The following is a 22,037-nucleotide window of genomic DNA, read 5'->3' on the forward strand; positions in this document are numbered from 1 at the left end:
GGTGTCCCGCACTAAACGCGGTCCCGGGTTCCCGTCCCGCCGCCGACTGCCAGTGGCCGAGGGTCGGGAGAGCGCGAGCTCGTACCCGCGGCTGTGAGGAGGGTTTCCTCAGACCGAGGCTCGGAAACGGGGTGCTCCGGCCTCCCGCCCGCAACCCGCCTGTTCTTCGCGGTCGCAAACGCTGTGCGCCCTACGCGATGGGTGCCAACGAGGACCAGGAGGTGAGAACCCAGGACTGGACACCCTTGTCCCGGCACAGGTCCCGACGTGGGGCACCCAAGACTCCGCTCTTGCTCTTTACGTTGGGAGCCCTCACAGCCTGGCCGCCCGGGTGTCCCACGTTGGCGGATCTACTGCCAGATGGCACTGGTCAACAGTGAGGCCAGCAAGCATGAATGGGTCACGTGCGTCTCACGCCCCCCCCCCCCATTTGTCTTTTTTTTTTTTTTTTTTTGCAACCCCGGGGGTGTCCCCAGATATCCTTGCTAAGATGAGTGTCCTTGGTCCACGACCCTGGTGCACTTGGGCTGTCTCTAAATCCCGTGTGTGGCTTATTAGCGCTTACGTATTGACTTATCCTGTCTTCAAATCTGACCTCCTTTACATTTTTTAAACTTGTAGTCTCGTAGAGAGGGGTTGAGGAAGTAAAATTTTTGTGGAGGAAAATGATTGACCCTTATGTCTCGGTTTCTGTTCATAAAGCTTAATGTAATCACTGTTATTGAGTGGATATGAAATGTTTTGAGCATTATTTTGCTTAAAATTCAACACACTATAAATCATCTGTCATTGAACTTTCTAATTATAATGTGTCTAGATGAGGAAGCGTGGTCTACATTGATGCCCAGGGTAAACGCGATGGAATAAGGAATGATTAGATAACAAGCATCCTTATGTGGTAGTAGATAAGTAGTAATTCAGGGTTAGGGTTATGTTGCTTAAAAGTTAGCATCCTGACAATATGGGTGTTAACAAAAGCTCTAGGTTACAAGGTCTCTGTAAAGAACACCCAAATCCAGCAAGTTAATTGCTACCTGAATACCCTGCTAAAATAATTCTTACCAATTCCGTGAACCCAAAGCATTAATGAATTGGGGGGGGGGGAGAAAAGAGAGAAAGTAAGACAAATGACTAGTAAGTGGATACAAACTTAAATAGGGAAGAAGGAGGTCTGATGTCTTGTCACACAGCAGGACTAGTTTCAAAGTATCCTTTGTATTTCAAAATAGAAGAGTTTTGAATGGTTCCTTGACAAATTTTGATTAAAACATTGAAGTGATAGATATGCTAATTAGCCTCATTTGATCATTTCGTGATAGGTACATTTATCAAAAGGCTGCATTGTACCCTATAATTACAATTTTTAAAATATTCTTATGTATATAAATGGCTTGCCTACATGTTTGTATGTGCACACTTACACATCTGGTGCCCACAGAGGGCACAAGAGGGCGTTGGATACCCTGAACTGGAATTGTAGACAGCCATGAACTACTATGTCCCTGCTGAAAATTGAACAAGGTCCTCGGGAAAAGCAGCCAGTGTTCATAACTACTGAGCCATCTCTCCAGCCCCAATAAATATGATTATTATGTGTCAATTTGGAAATTAGTTCTTTCTCCCAGCAAAGCACAATGTAGCACTTTTCCAATTTGACTGATGGACCACACCCACCACCACATGGAGCCAATGCTACCTCAGACCTAATGAATCAAAATTCCTATGGTAGAACCTAGGAATCTCTCCATTTTTAACAATAAAATTGTATTCTTCCTCATGAGGGGTGTCTGGATCTTTGAAGATAGTTTCCTGCCCAGTTTTGAAACTCCTGGCTTTGAAAAACAAAACAGTAATCATATGCTTCCTGTTCACTTTCCTTCATGCATCCTTCCTTGTCATTCCTTTCTTTTCCTGAAATTGAATGTGTGTGAACAGAGCCTCTGATCTCTTATGCTGAAACTGGCATCACACCGTCTTCTAATTTACTGTCAATCAACGCCCCTTAGTGCTTCATAGAAAGCAGCCCTTCTCCCATTTTCTACTTAGATATTTAGGTATTAAATGCAAGATCTACTTACGCTGTCAAATATTATCATTAGCTTGATTTTAAAGGACTTTTGGCGGGGGAGTTCTTAGTTCATCAGCATGATTCATTTTCTCATCACATTATCATCCACACATTTTTGGCAAGCATGTCTTCTCTTTTTGTTCCTGCCCAAGTTATTAATTAAAATATGGAAAGAGATTATGGTAGGAGCAACACTACATTCTTGAATCTGGTTTGGATTTCTAGGCTTTTCTTTATTGTTATTTTGTGTTTGCTTCTGCTCCGTTCTGTAGAGAGCCTTGCTAAGATCGTAATAGACTGAGTCCTTCTCTAATGGACACTTGAAGAATATTTTAGTAATACCTTGTAAGGCTTGCTGGATACTAAGGGTTCTAAACTCTCACAACTGCCAGACTATTTTCTTTATAATCTATTCTAAAATTTGTATATGGAGAACAAGTCAACATCACCATCTTTTGCCTGTTGAGCTAGTCCGTGAGGCAGGAGGCAGAGGCAGAGGCAGATGGATCTCTATGAGTTCAAGGCCAGCCTGGTCTTCAGATCAAGTTCTAGGTCAATCAAGCCCATACAGACAATTGTGTTTCAAAAAAACACAACAAAAAAAAAAAAAAAAAAAAAAATTAATGACATGAAACTCTTTGAAAACTAAAATTTGTTTCTCCAAGATCTGCCTGTCACTCACAGTGACTGAATTTTCTCACTTGTGAGACAGCAGTATTCCAGGAACAAATCCCAGGCAAAGGCTACTAATGAGTATCTACTTTTCTAGTCCTTCTATCATCTTGAGTAGGTCCTGTCAACTTATTTACTATATTCTTTCTTGGGGCTTTTATACCATTTAATCTTTGTATCACTATGGAAATGAGTAGAAATGTAACTGATTTTTGTTGTTGTTTTATTTTCTTAGAATGGGTTTTTCTTGCTGTCCTAGAACTCACTCTGTAGACCGGCTGTCCTTGAACTCAAGAGATCAGCCTGCCTCTGCCTGTTCAGTGCTGGGATTCAAGACATGCACCACTACCACCCAGTAATTGATGTTATTTTTAAAACAGGAAATTGTTGTGCCTCCTGTTTCTCACTTCCAAGTGTAGTGCATTTTCTGTGCACCAGGTTAGTTGTTCAGGAGAGTGGCAGAAACTACTCTCAAGTTGCTTTAATCCACACCTTACCTCCACAATATGGAGAAGGAAGTATGATAATCAGCTCTCCCTCCACATAGTGGATTTGAGAATTAAGTGAGCTAATATAATATAAAAACCCTTAGCAGTATCTGGCAGACAGTCTTAAAGTATGTGTTGTTATCATAATTGTACTGTGTTGGTTTACACATGTGTCATAAGTCTCTGGAGCCAGTAAGTTAAGCCATGTTTTACAAAGTTGGATGGTTTTGAATGAGAAGCTAAAGACTTTTCCTTCCTAATCCATATGTGCCACTAAACAATATCCTTTGCTTTCCACCCCCCCAGATGGAACTAGAAGCTTTACGTTCTATTTATGAAGGAGATGAAAGCTTCCGGGAATTAAGTCCAGTTTCATTTCAATATAGGGTAAGAGACAGCATGTACATTGTGTGTATGTGTGTGCTAGGGAAGAGGATATCGAGGTCCTGCAGAATCTGCATCCATCTTCTAACTTAGTGGATTAACTTTATAACATCCCTCTATTTTCTGAAACTTTTCTTTTTCTAAAGATGATTGGTTTACGTATGTATGTATGTATGTATATCTGGAGGCCCATAGAGACCAGAAGATGGCATCAAATCCATCAATGGTGGAAACCAAACCGGGGTCCTCTGGAAGAGTAGCAAGTGTTCTTAATAACTGAACCATCATCACTCCAGCCTCCTGACACATTTAAATGAAAACTTATCACGACATTGTTCCTGGTAAGATTCAAAACCTTTAAATACACACACACACACACACACACACACACACACACACACACGAACTAGAACCATAGACTTGCAAGCTGCCATGTGGGTGCTGGGAAATGAGCCCAGCTCCTCTGGAAAGACAACCAGTGCTCTTAACCACTGAACCATCTCTCCAGCCTAATTCAGATCCTTTTTTAAAGCTCAAGTTTACTTGATTATAAAATTTTAGAGATAAAAGAAATCTTAAGTATTACTTGGTGCTACCTTTTTAAAGATGGCTTCCCTGGTCCTAGCTTCCTAAACTCTTGCCACAGCTGATATCAATATATAATTCTCAAATTTGTTTGTATTGTACACTGTGATAGGAAATGAGCTTTTGTTTGTTTTCCTAAGACAGAATCACCATGTAGCACAATCTAGCCTTGAATTCTTTTATCTCAGACTCACAAGTGTAACTAGGAAATAAATTCTCTAGCAGTGGTTCTCAACCTTCTTAATGCTGTGAACCTTGAACGCAGTTCCTCATGGTGTGGTGACTCCCAGCCCTAAAATTATTTTCGTTACTACTTCATAACTGTAATTTGCTACTGTTATGATTCATAATGTAAACATCTATGCTTTCTGATGGTTTTAGGCAATCCTCGTATGAAGGTCATTTGACCCCAAATGGGATTGAGAACCACTACTCCATAGCAATTCCCAGTTCTTCAGGCCCAGCTATCTTTGTACTGCCTCCATCTGTATGACAACTGTACTTGTTACTCTACTTGTTGTCATGACAAAATGCTTGACAAAAGCAACTTGAGGGTCAGGCCAGAGGCTCTGAAGCCTGAGCTGGATCCCCAAGAGCCCACATAAAGGTGGAAGGGTAAAACCGATTCTACAAAGCTATCCTGTTCCTGTGGTACTGTGGGCTCCCACACAAATCCCATCCACACAGTGATGACAAATAAATATTTTTTTTTAAAATGTGAAAACTTAAGGAAAGAAGAGTTTCTTTTGGCTCAGTTTGAAGGTATGTACAGTCCATCAGTGAACGTCATGAATCCCTTGTGAGGCTGCTTCTCATATTGTGTCCAGAGTCAGGAAGGAGACCCCAGCCCGTGAAATGGTATCCATATCAGGGTAGGACTTCCCACCTCAGTTAACCTAATGCAGAAAATCCCTCACAGACGTGCCCAAAGGTTGGTTTCTATGGCGATTCCAATTCCCATCAAGTTGGCAACCATCACAACTAGGGAACTCTTCATGGCCAACATTCATGATGGAATTAAGACCTGGGCCCTTCTACTTAAATCCAGCTGCCTTCTGAGATTTCCCCAGCCACTGCCACTTTTTCTTTACCAGAGACACTGAGAGTTCCCATGTGTTTTCCTAAGTATCTGCAGTAACCACATCAGTTATTTATTGAGCACAATATGCAAAATGAAACATGAAATGGAGAGACTGTGTCCATAGTCAAAGGAGGCGAGCTAGGGATATGCCCAGTCAGACCCTGTGTTATTGAATAGAAAGGTTTAGTCAGTTCCTAAGTGACTTTCCTTCTTCCATGTCTTTCATGAGCTTACCCCTTACACTGAACCACGACTTCAACATATTGCTGTTTAGCACTCTGAAACATTTAAGTAGCCCTGCAATAACCTGTTTAAATAGGTTTCTTCCTGGGCTTCTCTTGCTCATAGACTGATGGCTGTATTCTTATCTCTATACCAAAGTCCACTTAAAAAAATGATTTATTTTTATTTTGTATATGTGACTGTTTGACTTGGATGTACTGTGTGTATGTGTGTGTGTGTGTGGTGTGTTTGTGTGTGCATGTGTTCTTGTGTATCTGGTACTCTTAGAGGCCCAAAGTTTTACGCTGCTATGGGAGTATGGGAACCCAGCCCCAGTGTTCTGCAATAGTGACAAACACTCATCACCTGAGCCAACTAACTCTCCAGCCACTCCAAATCATCTTCTGGTCCTGATCTACACCTGGAAACTTTGTCAAACTTCATTAGGCACAAGGGATTCATAAATGATCTGTCAGTATCTTTTCCCCCTTAAGCATTGTCTTTGGATACAAAAAAAAGTGACTCTCAAAAAAAGACACCATGGACAGGGTTCAAGCAGAGGGTTTTTGTTTTGTTTAATTAGGGAAAGGGATTATAAAAAGGGGAAAGGGAATTGGGGAGACTGGTCTCGAGACAGAAACAACAGGAGAGAGGAGAAATGAATGGGGGGAGGGGAGAGACAGGGAGAGAAAGAAGGAGAAGATGGGAAGTAGGCAGGGCCTTTTTAAAAGGGAACATAGTGAATATGCACAGGTGGTGCTCTTAGTGGCTGCAACTGAGGGCATATCCTGTCAGAACCCCAAGGAGAGGCCAGTACAGATGCCTAAATACTAACATTTCCTCCCCTTTTATTATTATTAAAAGGTGAGGCGTTAGAAAGGTGTAGCAGATAAAGTAGGGATGAGGATGCTGTGCTCTCAAGACTACTTCCTGCTGACCTGGGGGGCATTGTTCATCTTCGGGAGACCTGGGAAAGCTGGGATGCTAGCCATGTCCTGGAGTAGCTTGCTGTTTCGCTTCACTGTCCAGGCTCTTCTGAACTATCAGCTGCTTCCTGAACCTGGCAAAATGCTGTTGGTGGTGGATTCAAATCAGCTCCCTAGTGCTTAAAGCACCTGATCCTTTCCCATCAGCACAGCATCACCTGGACATGTTTGGTAGCCTTACACCTCCAGCTCTATGAACAACAGCAGATTAGCAATGGTCAGTGGGTCTCCAGTAAACATCCCAATGGGAGCAAGCAGGTATAGATGATGACATAGCTCTCATGAATGAGGCAGAGAAGTAAGACCCAAGGCTCTGCAATTCCTAACCTCCCAGGAATCCAGAGAGGGTCGATTTCAAGACAGGCACAGGCCACCTAGTGAGTCAAACTCAAAGGGTTGGGGCTAAGGGCGCTGAGCCTGAGAGAGACAAGGTCACCTGGTACCAGGTCCTTGAGAAAAGCCAGAAGTCTAAGAAAGGACGGTGCTCAAAAAAGGAAGGCTCACATCCAGGGAAATGGTCAAAAGTGGATAACCCCACCAGAGAGATAAATGTAGAATAATTAGAAGTTATTATTTGCTTCGCCTTTACAATCTGCCCATGTCCTCATCTTACCTTCAGCTGCAGTCTGTACCAATGTAAGCTGAAGCACAGAAACAGCATCCATTAAATTTAGGGACCTTTTGATGTCAGTGTGAGTCAATCACAGGCATGGTGTGTGTGTGTGTTCGTTCAAGGGGGGACAATGTATCCATAGCACTTGTGAGTTGGTTTTCCCCTTCCACTATGTAGATTCCAGGGATAAAACTCAGGCCATCAGGCTTGACTTCTCTCCCCACCCCCTGGCTGTCTCTCAGGCCCCTGAAGTGAAAAGATTGATTCAGGCGAGCATTATTAACAGATGTTAACGTCTCTAGGCAAAGGTTGCTAAGAAACAGGATAGTGGCGTAGTTCTGTGTTATTGCTGCACAGATTTTCTTTATTACCTCTACACTGAAGAAATTATCCCCAGTGGTGAAGCCGGATGGGTGCCCGTGAGCTACCACATCACCTCTCCTCACAAAATGGTCCATGTCTATATTTGGGGAATGTTAGAAAAACTGGCCTAGACTCTTAATGTCATAAAAGACTTTTTAAAAGCCAGGAAGAAGGTTCTATTAAGGTATACTAAAGAGACACAACAACCAATGACAGTAAAGTTTTAGTGAAATTTAGATTTCTGGGGTAAGAGTGGCATTTGTTAAAGGACACCTTAGATAGAGTTACATATTATTTGATAAGATATTTTATATCAATGTTGAATTCTTGGGGGTGAGATGATTGTCTTGAGACTACAGAAGATATCTGACTTCCCCCCCCCATAAATAACTAAAGATATTTCATTACTTCCAAATGCTTCAACAAAAACCAAAGTGGGGGAAATCATACATGTTAAATTAGATACTGTTTGCTGTGTTGGGGGGTAGAGACAAGGAAATGAGAATGTATACCAGTGATAATTAATCTGCTAGGTTAACTTTCCTTAAGATTAATTTTGTTACTGTTTGAGACAGGATTTCTCTGTGGCTTTGGAGCGGGTCCAGGCTAGCTTAGAACTCAAAGAGCTCCACCAGTCTCTGCCTTCCAAGTGCTGAGATTAAAGGCATGTGCAACCACCATCCAGCAAAATTAAAAATGTTTTAAATAGAAAGTTGACAAAATGGAACCATTCTTACCAGGAATTGCTCTGTGGCCTGAGGCATCTTCTCCTAGGCCTTGCTTTGCTGGTCTTGCTTGGTGTTACACTCCATTTCTGTCTCTTGCCACTTGAACAACAGCATGTATCAGTTTCCCTGTTCTTTGTGCCTGTTGCAGTTTAGCAGTTGGAAATCCTAAAAACAAGCTGTTACAAGTTTGTGGATAATTATTTTTGTCCATTTCAGTTTAGTTTTTGATACATGGTTTCTCTGAAGCTCTCTAGATCATGTTGGCCTCCAGGTCAAAGATTCATCTGCTTCTGCCTCCCACTGTGACCATACCCAGCTCCATTGGCGTCTTTGAGACAAAAAAAAAAAGTAAAATGGCATTGAAAAGCGGATTGAGAAGTGGGCCATCAGCACTAATGCAGCCTCCTAAAGCAGGACTCCGATTAAAGTTGAATGTGCTTGTACTCCCCTCCCCGTTGGTCAATCTTACCCCCAATGCCTCTTAACTTCTCAGCATTATGCTTCTGAGTCTGAACATATTAGAAAGAATCATTTTGAAGCTAGTTATTTCGGTATTTTGATTACTTTCCATGAGACTAAGATTGTCCTTTTTTCAGATAGGTGAAGATGGTGATCCCAAAGCCTTCTTAATAGAGATTTCCTGGACAGAGACATATCCCCAAACACCTCCGGTTATATCTATGAATGCATTTTTTAACAACACCATGTGAGTAGCTTTGTTTTCATCGCTTTGTCATCATCTTCTGTTTTAGTCACCCTTGACAGTTTGATCTCTCTGCATTGCAGCCCCTCAGCTGTGAAACAGAGTATCTTAGCCAAACTACAGGAAGCAGTAGAAGTGAACCTTGGCACCGCCATGACCTACACGTTGTTTGAGTATGCTAAGGACAACAAAGAGCAGTTCATGGAGAACCACCATCCTGGGAATCCTACGCCAGTGAGTGTGGGGTTGGTTCTGCCAGATGGTTTGGTCTGGGCTTGTTAATAATTTTTGCTGGTTGGGTTTTTGGCTTGTTTTTTTTTTTTTTTTTTGAAAATTAGAAGACTGTGTGTTAGAATTAAACAGAGAATTATATTTGAGTTAAGTCAGAACAATGAATCTTAGATTCCCTCTATTTAATGGGGAAAATGAAATTATGTTCTGTCAATTTTTACCCTTCAGCAAAGATTTAAATACTTCTAGCCATTGAAACTGAAGCTAGGCATGGTGGTGTATACCTTTAATCCTAGCACTGGGAAGCAAGGGCAGGTCTGTGATTTCAAGGCCAGGCTAGGCTACATAGTAAGATTCTGTCAGAAAGAAAAAAAGAAGGAAGGAGGAAGAAAGAAAGAAGGAAAGAAAGACCAATCTTGTCTTTGTTCCATGTGAGGCATCAAATCCTCCCTGCATATCTTTTTTAACCCTGTGATTTTGGCCAGCTTAACCTCTATGTGGTAAGGCTCAAATAAATGATATGTATAGTCACAGAGTACTTGCCATGTAGTATTTTATATTTCAGCTGTCATAAGTGCTAACTATGCAAGCCCAACTATTTTAAAGACTTTTCTGTAGGAAACCATCAAGATCTGGGTGGGATATGTGCTTTCTCTAAAGATGCACCAATAATGACAGCAAGTTCAATAATCTGGACAATTTTGTTGGAACCTCAGATCTTCAACATAACGTGGGCGATCAGACTTCCTTCTCAGGATTCCAGTTCTACTGCACTCTAATGTTGTGTCCTTGAAAATGAGCCTTTGTGATAGCAAGGCCAGTGATACATGAGCACACCTGACTGAATAAGTGAATAACAGAAGTAACACCTTTCGTTTTATAAATTTAGAAATATACTACTCCCTTCAAGATGTAGCTGTGTTTAACCTAATCCAGTAGGTTTTAAGGTATGAGTCTAAGATCTGTTTCTGTTCTTGTAGACGCCCATAGCCAATATCATCTCGGTTGAAACTCCGAGCACAGCCCCCTCAAGTAAGAAAAAAGACAAGAAAGAGCAACTTTCCAAAGCTCAGAAACGCAAGCTGGCAGATAAAACAGGTGTGAATTGTAGTTCTTTGTCTTTCGTAACACAGGATGTGGGTCAATTTCACTGTGATGTGGGCGCTTGTTTACAGGGCTAATTCTTCAGTCCATTCTTGGAACATTTGAATCAGAGACCTGTTGGTCACAGTAAAAACAAAAATAATAATAATAAATTAATTTTTTAAAAATACTGTATTTATTGCTACTTCATCATGAGATCATCATTTGGAAAAAAGATAATGAGTTACAAAGAAATTATAAACATTCCCACTGAGAAACACTAAGAAAATAGACAGAGCACATGTCTTGCCTGAACACTGTAACCCCGTGTGGGATTTACCTGTGTGACAGGTGTGCACTTTAGCTGTGTGAAATATAGTTTTCACTTGCAGTCTGGTGCAACATTCCCAACTTGGCATAGTAATTTAATATTTTTTTGCCTATAGTTAATTTAATTACACAGTAAGATTTCAGGGAAGAATTCCCATGTGTTTGATAACAGACTGCTCAGAAGAGGGTTATGAACTCCAGCTCAATCAACAGTGATGTTTGCTCCTTTTGAATTAACTTGGAAATTTGCAAATGGGCATTAGTCTGAATTTTCTCAATTAGGGAAAAAGAGAACATTGTCGTGTATTCACAGACATTTACATAAAGGTGTGTGTGTGTGTGTGTGTGTGTGTGTGTGTGTGTGTGCGAGCGCACATGCGCGCGCGTGCTCAGGTGTGTGTACATTGCTCAAGGACGCCCAAAAAAGGTGGATGCCCTAGGCCTGGAATTGAAGGCAACTATGTGGTGGGTGTTTGGAACCTGTCTCTCATTCTGAAAGGGCAACAAGTGCTCCAAACTAACAAGTCATCTCTTTAGCCCCTGCCCTTTCTTTTATGAAGGGATAATAGGGTTTTTTTTGTTTGTTTGTTTGTTTAATGTATGTCAGTGATAGAATAAAAAGAAACCAACACTGTGTTGGTCCTCCTAAACAACATTGCAATTATAAGTGTTTGTGGTATAAAAGTCTCTGCATCGTTCACCTCATAGCAGGTAGTGGTAAAGTGTAAATAACTGAAATAAAAAAAATTAGCCATTGCAGCCTTCTTTCTAGAATTTTTGTCTTTCTGAAATTGTCTTTCAGATTGTCTTTCTGAAATATTTTAGCATCTGTGCCAGTTACCTCTTACTTCCATGCCTCATGGCCTGTGGTCATGTTCACTTAACAATGCCCCACTATGGTCCAATCTCCCCAAGATGACAAAGTAGGAGTTTATGACTGAGAGCTTACATTCTAAATAAAACTTTAATGGGATAGCCTGGGCATCCACACTGATGGTACAACCATGTGCCCTCATAACCTGTGACATAAGATTCTTGCTGGTCCAAGAGAGAAGAGAACCATTGGCATCAGGAATGGGGCTCCTATAACAGTTGGCTCTGAAAACCATTAGTGTCTGACTGCTTTGCTGGACATTTAATACAGGTGACTATCCTTTACCCACATGCAGAAGTGTTACAGTTCAGAGCCTTCCAAATTCAGGAAATTTTCATAGTTCCTAGTTGTCAGCCACAATTCAAGAGCTAAAATGTTCCAAAAGCTAAAACTACTCAAAAAGTTTCAGATTTTTGGAACATTGTTTTTCAGATATGTATAATATTTGTTTCAAATGTAAATTTTTAAGGCTTCATAAAATAAGATATACAGCCTACATGAATCTATTCTAGATCAGAGGACAATTTGGGTGGAGGTCAGTTCTCTCCTCCCATGTGGGGCTCAGGGATTGAACCTAAGTGGTCAGGTTTCGCAGCATGTCCTCTCATCTGCTGAGCCATCTTGTTGGCCCTAATATTGAAGAATTTTTAAGTAAAATATTTATTTGTTAAGTATTTCCTTAAATTTGAATATTAAAGGCTGAAAGCATTTTGCTTTTTTGTTTTTCTGTTTTTATATAAATTTTTATTTAAATTAGAAACAATCTTATTTTACATATCAATCCCAGTTCCCTCTCCCTCCCATCCTTCCCTTCTCCCCACCAATCCTCCCATCCACTCTCCAGGGAAGGTGAGACCTTCCATGAAGGATCTTCAAAGTCTGTCAATTCATTTGGAGCAGAGCCTAGGCCCTCCCCCATGTATCTAGGCTAAGAGAGTATCTCTCCATGGGGAATGAGCTCCCAAAGTCGTTTGTGCACTGTAGATACACACTGGTTCTACTGCCGGAGGCCCCATAGACTTTCCAGTTATGATTCCTGAAACAGTGATCTAGCATGGCTTCTCATTCAGATAAGCATTGGCCTTAGAGGAAGACTCTGCACCTGCACAGGAGCAGTCTGTCAGTCACACCCCTCACTTTCCCTTGGTAACAGGTTTTGTCTTGAATAGATGTGTCGTAAGCTTAAAAGGGGTGTGTCTCAAATACTCTGCAGGTTTCTCCAGAATAGTGCTTTAAGATCACCAAGATATTGAGAAACTGCTTTTTCCAACTTTAGTAATATGTGATGCACACTTTCCATCTACTTGGTGTATAAAAGAGTATAAAAATATTATTTGCTTGGATATGAGTTCATTTACAAACTTAAGTTACTGATTTTATCCTCTAGATCACAAAGGGGAGCTCCCTCGAGGCTGGAACTGGGTTGATGTCGTGAAGGTATAGCATACTTACATTCAAGTCTTCAAAGTTGTTACAGTTGTTGCCATCAAATAACAAAATGTCTATTTTCCATTTTCCTCCTGCCTCCTTTGGAATTTCCCGGCTGTTTACATGTTTGGACTCAGCATGTAAGTATTCTTGAAGTCTTGATGTTCTCTGCTTCTTTGGGGTTAGATGTTCTTAGTAGTAAGCTTGGTTTCCATCCCTCTGCTGTGATGTCCTCCCAGGGTTAGCTCTACTGAGCTGTAGAACAGATACATGGGAATCCAGCCATCCTCTGTTGAGCTAGATCATGAAGAGATCTGCAGAAATGGAAAGCCAGAACCATGCTAAGTCCTTTTTCAGAAAATGAGAGACTAGAGGAGTGGTTTGTGCATTAAAGGGTCTGCTATGCAAGCATGAGGCCCCGAGTTCAGATCTCCAGCTTTCACATAAAAAGCTAGGTTCAGTGGCATGCATTTTGGAGGTCAGAAACAGGCTAACCCAGCAAGCCTAGCTCAGTTAACAAGGTCTGTATTTTGTGAGACCATAATGTGGAAGGCAAGACATTTGGCATCCATGTACAGGAACTCACACAGACATGTTCATACATCACCTATGCACACACACAAAAACAGTGGTTGGGTTGTTGTATGATAGGTTTATTGTTAGTTTTATATGAAGAAACAGTTTTAAATCTAAATGCAGCAGCTGTAGCCCATATTATAAACAATGAGTCCTTAATATCTTCAATTACCTAACAAGATCCATGTGTTTGGGAACTGTCACCCCTTTAACTCCTGCTTTCCATGGCTTCCCACATTCTTTTCCAATATCATTTTATTTCCATTATTTATTTTGTGTGTATACACAAATGCTGAAGCATGGTTGTGGAAGTCAGAACAGCTTTCTCTTTCCACCATGCAGATCTGGAACATTAAACTCGGATTGTCAGGCTTAGCCATTTCCCTAGCCATTTATAAGTATGTACCTGTGCACCATGTGTAGATGCTTGTGAAGGCCACAAGGAGTCACATCCCCTGGAACTGGAGTTAGAATTAGTCGTGGGATGCACAGTGTGGGTTTTAAGAACTGATCATGAGTCTTCCACAAGAGCAGCAAATGCTCTTAGATACAGAGCTTTCTTTGCATCCCGGCCTCCATATTCTTAGTTATTGGGTACAGGATGGAATCGGTGGTAATTGGGTGGTCTTCTTAGTATTCTATTGCTGTGAAGAGACACCATAACCATGGCAACTCTTATAAAGGAACGCATTTAATTAGGGCTGGCTTAGGTTTCACAAGTTTAGACAGTTATCATCATGACAGGGCATGGCAGTGTGCAGGCAGACATGGTGCTGGAAAGATAGCTGAAAGTTCTACATCTTCCTCCTCTGGCAGCAGGAGACTGTGTACCACACTGACCGTAGCTTGAGCATATGAGACCTGAAAGCCTCCCTCCACAGTGACACACTTCCTCCAAACAAGCCACACCTACTCCCACAACACCACACCTCCCTATGGGCCTGTGGGGGCCATTTTCTTTCAAGCCACCATAGTATTTGTCCTAATCAGGATCATGTTTGTGTTGTTTGAGAATTAATCTGCTTCATTCTCTCAAATTTGTCAACTCTTTACAAAGATTTTTTTTTTTTCAGAAACAAAACAAAACAAAAAAACAGCAAACTCAAATTTTAACTTAGAGTTAAAAATGTGTTATCTGGGGCTGCAGAGATGGCTCAGAGGTTAAGAGCAGTGACAGTTCTTCCAGAGGTTCTGAGTTCAATTCCCAGAAACCACATGATGGCTCATAGCCATCTATAAGTGCCCTCTTCTGGCATGCAGGCATACATGCAGTTAGAAATCTGTATACATAATAAATAAATAAATCTTTAAAAAAAATCTTATCTATAAAGTATATTCTTTTATTATAGCAATTATTTTTAATTATTAAAAATATTGTTTATTCACACAAACACACACACACACTACATGCACAATTAAAAAGACTAAATTTAGAAAAGAATTTATCTTCTGGTCTGTCGTTCTAAGTTCCTACCACCCATGTATGTACACATTACAGGGAAAGGCACCAGCTGTCATACCTGATGACCAGAGTTCAGTCCCAGATCCCACATGATAGAAGAAAAGAACTGACTCATAACAAGTTGTCCTCTCACCTCCAGACACACCTGAGCACACTCACAAACACTCATGCATGCATACAGATGCACACACTCATACACACAATAAATGTGTAAATTTTTTGAAAAATAACAGTTTATTGGCTGTCAATGTCATGCTTGGTTATATTGACATGTGCATCAAATGTTGTATGATGGAGTTAAGACTTCAGTTAAGGACAACTGAGTCAGACTTGCCTTGAGTCTGAAGCCATTTCTGTGCTCAACAGCTGAGTGCCTTGGGACAAGTTACTTAACCTCTGTCTCAGTTCCCACACTTCTAATAAACTGTGATAGGGAATAAAGTTCATACTGAGTTAATATACATTCATCAAAACACTTAGAATAGCACTAGGTGCAGAGAAAGCACCAGATATTATCATGACAGCATGATTCATGGAATATTATCCATAAAAAGTAAGCCTGGGTGGGGAAAAAAATACTGCTGCTGACAGAAAGCAATAATAGAAGGATGTCATTCATGTCACAAACTACTCCTTCTATATGAATCCTCTTAGATCGGAATTCTTAGAAAACTGCAAGGGATGGTCCCCTCTTAACCTTGTTCTGTTGAACCGGCTTTTGGGATGTTTTTAAACCTGTTAGAAGTAATATGGATCAGTTACAGTTTAAACTCCCATGACTTGAACTTTCATTTCCTGTTGTTTACTTATTTACCTTTTGATTCTGATAGAACTAATGACTCAGACACTGCCATCACTTCCACATAATATTTGTCTTTTTTTTTTTTCAACAGTTAAGCAAAACTGGCTCTAAAGATGATGAGTAACACCTGCAGACAAAGCAACCCAGATCAACATGTCTCCTTACTTTTTTTGGTACTGAGTGGCATTTTATGAGACACAGCTCTTTTGTTTGTGTCTTTAAAAATAGCAGTGGAAAGAAAGTCCATGAAGAGATTTGGTTGTAGTAAATTATTTTCACAAACTTGCCTTAATAAAAGGTGAACGTGTACCCATTTAGAGTACTTCCTGAAGTTGTTGAGCATCTTCAGCAGTGGATAGCTCTGAGGAATCAGTCGGTGGTGACTTAACTATCTGATCCAAGGGATGGGATCATTTTTAAAGGCCAGCAAAGCCACTTGCAAACTGTCAGTTCAGTATCGCCCAGTACAGAGTCTCTGGTATTCTTTGGCACTACCCATAGCAATAGGAGTCTCCACTTAAATCAGCGCCACCTCCTGCTTAGGTAACAAAGAGGAAGTTGCTTCAGAGCAATCTGAGTATGGGTGTGGAGCTTTCTGTGATTCTCTTTGTAATTCCTTCTCATTTGTCAGCAGCAAATTGCTTCCCTTTATTAAATTGATATCTAGTTACACTTTCTCTTGGTTTGGGAGAAGGTGTTTGATCATGAGAGCTCTCAATTCTATGAATAATAGAAAAAGTCTAAGAAGAAAATTAAGGGGCTGGGAAAGAGCTCAGTCAGTAAAGGGCTTGCTGTACAAGAATTAGGTCCAGAGTTTAGATCCCCAACATCCATACATAAAGCCGCACATGCACCTGAAACCCAGAGCTGGGGAGGCAGACAGGAGGGTCCCTGCTGCCTGCAGATCAACCAGTCTGGCTGAATCAGATAAATCAGATAGATAGCAATAGAGGAAGACACTTAACATAGATCTCTACCCTCAACAGGAAAGCCCACGTGGGTGCACCCATCTGCATACACACATGTGCATGCATGTACATACACACACACACAAACAGGCACTCATAACCATACACCAAACAAAACAAAAACAACAAATTTGCCAAATATTTCAGAAAGCATTTGAGTAAGTGCTAGCTCTTATTTAAAATACTTCTCTTTTCTGCGTATGCCAGGATGAGTATAAAACGCCTTAATATGTTTGTGTTGTTGGAGACAGTGGGTTTAATAAATTCCTATCATCTGCTATTGTGATGTTTTGTTGGTAAATAAGTTTTCAGTGGATTCAGCATTCACACATTTCAAATCCTGGGGGGTGGTGCTCCATTTTTGTGGGGGGTTTGCTTTTTGGTGGGTTTTTTTTTTATTTGTTTGTTTTTATAGTGTCTTTTCAAATATCCAAATGTGTTTCCCAACTTCTGTGTCTTTTTAATGTACATACAAGTCTTTCACATGCTGAACTGCTGTTAACACATGCTTGGCTTTTGCAGTCTTAGGAAAGGAAACTTGCTGTAGTTTTTCCTACTGTGTGTATGTGAGTTAGGGTGACTATGTGTGCTTCCATGTTGCTAGAATACCAAGTTATACCGTGTAGTGTAGACCCACAGGTAACTTTTAAAGAAGTCACTGTAGCATAAGAGCAGATAAAGATGTGTCCATGGATTTCCCAGAGTTACCCTCGGCTTCAGTGAAGTTGTGTCAACTGTCAAGTGTAGTACAATGAAGGAGTTTGCTCGAATTTGAGAGAGCTGACTCCCAGTTTGTTTCTTGGATTGATATTGAAGACACTCAGACTATGACATCTTTTATTTTCAAGGTTCTGTTTGTGTAGGTTTTATTGTCATCTTGACTTGTTTTATTTATTTTTTAAGAAAGCATCTTATAATGGAAAAAAGGTGTTTTGTTCTGTTTTAAAGACTATTACACTGGTCTGAGTTATTGTGGTTCTTAGATTGCAAAGAATAATGCTAGTTAAATGCCAATGAACTCTTTTTTACTCTTTTTTCTATGAATTGTACAAATCCCTGGGGCAGATGGTGGTAGTGGTGCCTCCTGTTACCTTATGTGAACACTTGAACACTTTCATCAATTGCCAACATCTGATAATGCTCCCAGTATATTTTCTCAGAGTCTATTTACTTAAAATTGTATGGAATGACATGACTGATAAGCAATAAAGTCTGAATCATAATGGTTTCTTTTCTATATGTTTTATTTCAAATCACTTCAGAAAGAATTGTTAACTCTATAAATCTGCATTATAATCTTATGGTATGAGACATGTGCTCCTGCTGGAAACCATCCAACTGTCATATCCAAAGAAGAAATATTCCAAAAAAGCTCAGAAGAAAATAAGAGATTCTCAAAATAAATAGATGGTAATTACAATCTGGAAGTTAAAAACAGCTTGCATTTCCACAACTTCATGGTCTCAGAAGAAAAGAGGCCAAGTCCAGGGTCAGCCTAGTATTGGAAGTTACACTCAGACCTGTCTGTGTGTTCAGTGGCTCAGACCCCCTCCTCCAGCCAGGGCCCTGAGGAAGAGCTCCCATCTTGAGCTTACATATACTCTCAGGACATGCTGTATCCAAAAGTTACTGCACAGTTGGATTTAAGGCCGAATCCTGCCCTCCGATGAAATGACCCCACAGGCTCATATATTAGAACACCTGTCCTCCAGCTGGTGGCAGTGTTTTAGAAGGTTGTGAAACTTAAAAGGAGGAACCAACCTAGCTCAAGGCAGTAGGCAGGGCTGACACTATGGGTCCTACATGGGCAGGCTCCCTTACTCTACCCCAAGCTCTGCTCCATTATCCACTGAAACGAGAGTGTGACCTTTCCCAAGGGACCATCCCCTGAGTTGTGAGCCAGAATATATTTTTCATCGGGTGGGCATAGTGGCCCACGCCTTTAATCTCAGCACAATGGAGGCAAAGGCAGGCAGATCTCTGTAAGTTTGAATCCAGCCTGGTCTAAAAAGTGAGTGCTAGGACAGCTAAGGTGACAGAAACCCTGTCTCAAAAAAAAAAAATTAAAAGCAGAATATATTCTTATGTTAATTTTGCCAGATGTTTGTCATTGTGATATCAAGGTAACTAAGGCAATATGGAAAAAACAAAACTTCACAAACACCTCAAGCCATGTTTTTATTTAAGATGGTGCCAAGGCTAGCTAAAAGACTCAGCAGATAAAGGCACTTGCAGCCAAGCCTCACAACCTTTGTTCTATCTCTGGAACTGGAATGGAAGAAAGAGAATCAGTTCCTTTGCCTCCACATGCTATGAGATGCCCCACCCACCCACCCACACAACTAAGCAAAATACTACTTAATAATAAAAACATTGAGCTGGAGAGATGACCCAGTGGTTAAGAACACTAGCTGCTCTTCCGGAGGTCCTGAGTTCAAATCCCAGCAACCACATGGTGGCTCACAACTATCTATGATGAGATCTGGTGCTCTCTTCTGGCCTATAGGCAGAATACTGTGTACATAGTAAAACTTTAAAAAATAAAAATATTGTACCCAAATTAGCAGGGTATGTAGACACCCAATAGAAATGATCACAAATCTATTCTGGAACAACCGCCTTCAACACTGACCTCCAAAGAGATTCCATTAGCATATTGAATGTCCACTCATCCTCAGAAGTCTAGAGAGAGCAGCCTCACACAAACACTGTCCCATGAGAACCTGTCAAGAAAACTTTGAGAGGAGTAGAGAACCACCAGGATATGGGCATTGCCCACACTCATAAGTATTTAAATAAGGGAATTGCGCAAATTCCAGGAAACTTAAATAGCAGCAAGTGAGAGACTCACAGAACATGTCAGTAAAAAACACTCATTGAAGTTAAAGTGCGGGAGAGAACTAGCAGTGGGTTACTACCCTGCTGAGTGCACCGATGCTAAACCTGTAATTTAGGGTTTTGTTGTTTTGTTTTCCTTTTTGATTTCAGCATTAAAACGTCATTCATCCTGTACTATTCTAAAGACAAGTATGAAAAGATTTGGGGAGTGTTTCCCAGGACTGAGAGGCAACCAGTATAACAAGAAACTTAAACTGGCTGTGGTGGTTCATGCCTTGTAGCCTAGAATTGCAGAGGCAAAGCCAGGAAGATTGTGGAGAGCCTGAGGCCAGCCTGGGATGTAGGAAGAGATCCTGCAGGCTTTCCTGCAGCTATTGCTTGCCCTTGTCCCCTGCCCAGGGTTTAGCCTGCTGAGCTTCTATCCTTGACTTCCAAACAGCACTCTCTAGGCTGTCCTTTCTCCTTTCATTACCAAAAGCAAATGTTATTTTAGAGACGTAGGAAAATACCCACGAGAATGAGAGGCACACATTAAAAACCTCAAAAAGAGAATTTGGAGGGGGTTGGGAATTGAGCCTAGGGCCTCATGCATTTGACACTGAACTACACCCACAGCACATAGATAAAACACATTCTGCACTCTGGTTAGTTAATTAGAAACTAACCTGAAGCTGTGTGAAATTCAGTAAGACCTTGTTCGAGCCTCAGCACTCCCCACCAAAAAAAGGAGAAGTAGTAGTCATAAAAGAGGGAAATGAACAGACAGGTCAGTGGTTAAGAAAGAACACTCGCTGCTTTTGCAGAAGACCAGTGTTGGGTCCCTAGCACCTGTATTGGGTAGCCTGTAACCCTAGTTCCGTGGGCTCTGTCACCCTCTTCCGGACTCTATGGGCACCTGCATGCATGTGGTATATATGTATACACTCAGGCACCAAACACAATGAACAAATAAATCTTTTTTTTTCTTAAATTAAACTCAAAAGTTTTAATATTATGTGTCAAAGTTTTAATATTTCTGTAAAGTACAGGAAGACATATGGAGAAAGAGCTTCAGGGAGGGAGATGGCTCATCCACTAAGAGTGCTTGCTGCTCTTGCAGAGGACCCAAATTCAGTTCCCAGCACCCCATCAGACAGTTCACAACCACCTGTAGCTCCAGTGCCAAGGAAGCTCATACACTCTTTGGGCCTGCATGTGTACCTGCACCACATCGCAGGCACGAAAATAAATAATGTTTTTAAGAAGAAAGATTTTCATTGATGGTAGTGTGAGAGCCAAAGTTACAGTTTAACTTTTAATGACTGGGTCTAAGAGATCCATGAAACAAAAATGCCTCTGATCTGCAAGCCCCCTTGCCCAAGGACAGATAACTCCTGAAATGCTGGAGGCTACTGTTTATGGGAGCTAGCAAACCACATGTCTTCGCTCCCACATACAAATTTGTTTGACCCATCTGCACTGGATGTGCTTGATCTCATGTGAGTGGGAGGTTCACAGGCAGGAAATACATCAGGATGTACATTTATCCCTGATTGGATGTAGACTAAAGGTACATCAGGATGTATGCTTGCCTCTGATTGGACCTGATAGGAAATGCAATGAACTATAGGTTTTCCTTCTTAATCACTGTAAACTGTGATACTGGGCCATTTCCCAGAAACCTGACCAGTATTTAATTAAAGCTTGCTTCGTATTTTGGCTTTAAACTGTGGTAGTGGTCTTATTCTTGACTGTTGAGATTAACAGTGTGGAAATGCAGGAAACCGAGCCTTCCCGTGTACACCAGTGCTCCATTCTCCGGACTGCAGGATGGAACTGGAGGACCCGTGATTGTTTTGCAGAGGACCAAAGCATTCTGGTTGCCTGTGGCCAGAGATCCCTGTTGCCTGGAGAGATTTAACTTTGAGACTCCTTCAGAGGGCATACACAGTTGACCCCATAATCTTTGACTGTCTTGTGTTCTCAGAATCTTACCTCTCTCCATTTCTACCAACACAGTGACTTTTAAAGTATGAAAATGAAAATGACGAAAAACTGCCAAGACTGTTCCTTCTTTTACTCTTTTTCTGGAGATCCACAGCTCATCTGTTTTCCATTTCACTCGACAAATGCCTTCCAGCATCTGCTCAGAAATGAACTTTTGAATTGATGAATGTAAGTTATTTTCATTAAAATCCCCAGGATAACAGAGGAGTTATGGAGCCTGGTTTATAGGAAGGTCTCTCTGCTAAGAGAAGAGCCTAACCCCCACCACGTGCTGACAAGTACCATCTGTTCCATTGTCCCTGAGTGCCGGGATTCTTCTGCCTCCTTCTCCTTTGTGATGAGATTGTAAGCATACTACCACCTGCTGCAAATACATGTTTATTTTCTGTGTATGAATGTTTTGACTGTGTACATGTTTGTACATCGTGTGCATGCCTGATGTCATCAGAGGTCAGAAGAGGGTGTCAGCTCTCCTGGAACTGGAGTTACAGATGGCTGTGAGTCACCATGTGTGTGCTGGGAATCCAAGCTGAGCACACAGGAAACTCATCCACCATCCTTAGGCT

General features: G+C 41.1%; 1 protein-coding gene across 1 annotated transcript; it reads left to right on the forward strand.

Moving 5' to 3' along the window:
* Positions 1-9: 9 nt before the first annotated feature.
* Rwdd4 (RWD domain containing 4) lies at positions 10-12,948 on the forward strand. Its single transcript, XM_051182408.1, has 6 exons — positions 10-221; positions 3,535-3,615; positions 8,787-8,896; positions 8,977-9,127; positions 10,105-10,222; positions 12,799-12,948. The coding sequence occupies exons 1-6, from the start codon at positions 198-200 to the stop codon at positions 12,852-12,854; spliced, it is 540 nt and encodes a 179-aa protein (XP_051038365.1). The 5' UTR covers positions 10-197; the 3' UTR covers positions 12,855-12,948.
* Positions 12,949-22,037: the final 9,089 nt, after the last annotated feature.

The sequence above is a fragment of the Phodopus roborovskii genome, unplaced genomic scaffold (genome assembly GCF_943737965.1).
Source record: "Phodopus roborovskii unplaced genomic scaffold, PHOROB, whole genome shotgun sequence".
NCBI classification, from domain to species: Eukaryota; Metazoa; Chordata; class Mammalia; order Rodentia; family Cricetidae; genus Phodopus; species Phodopus roborovskii.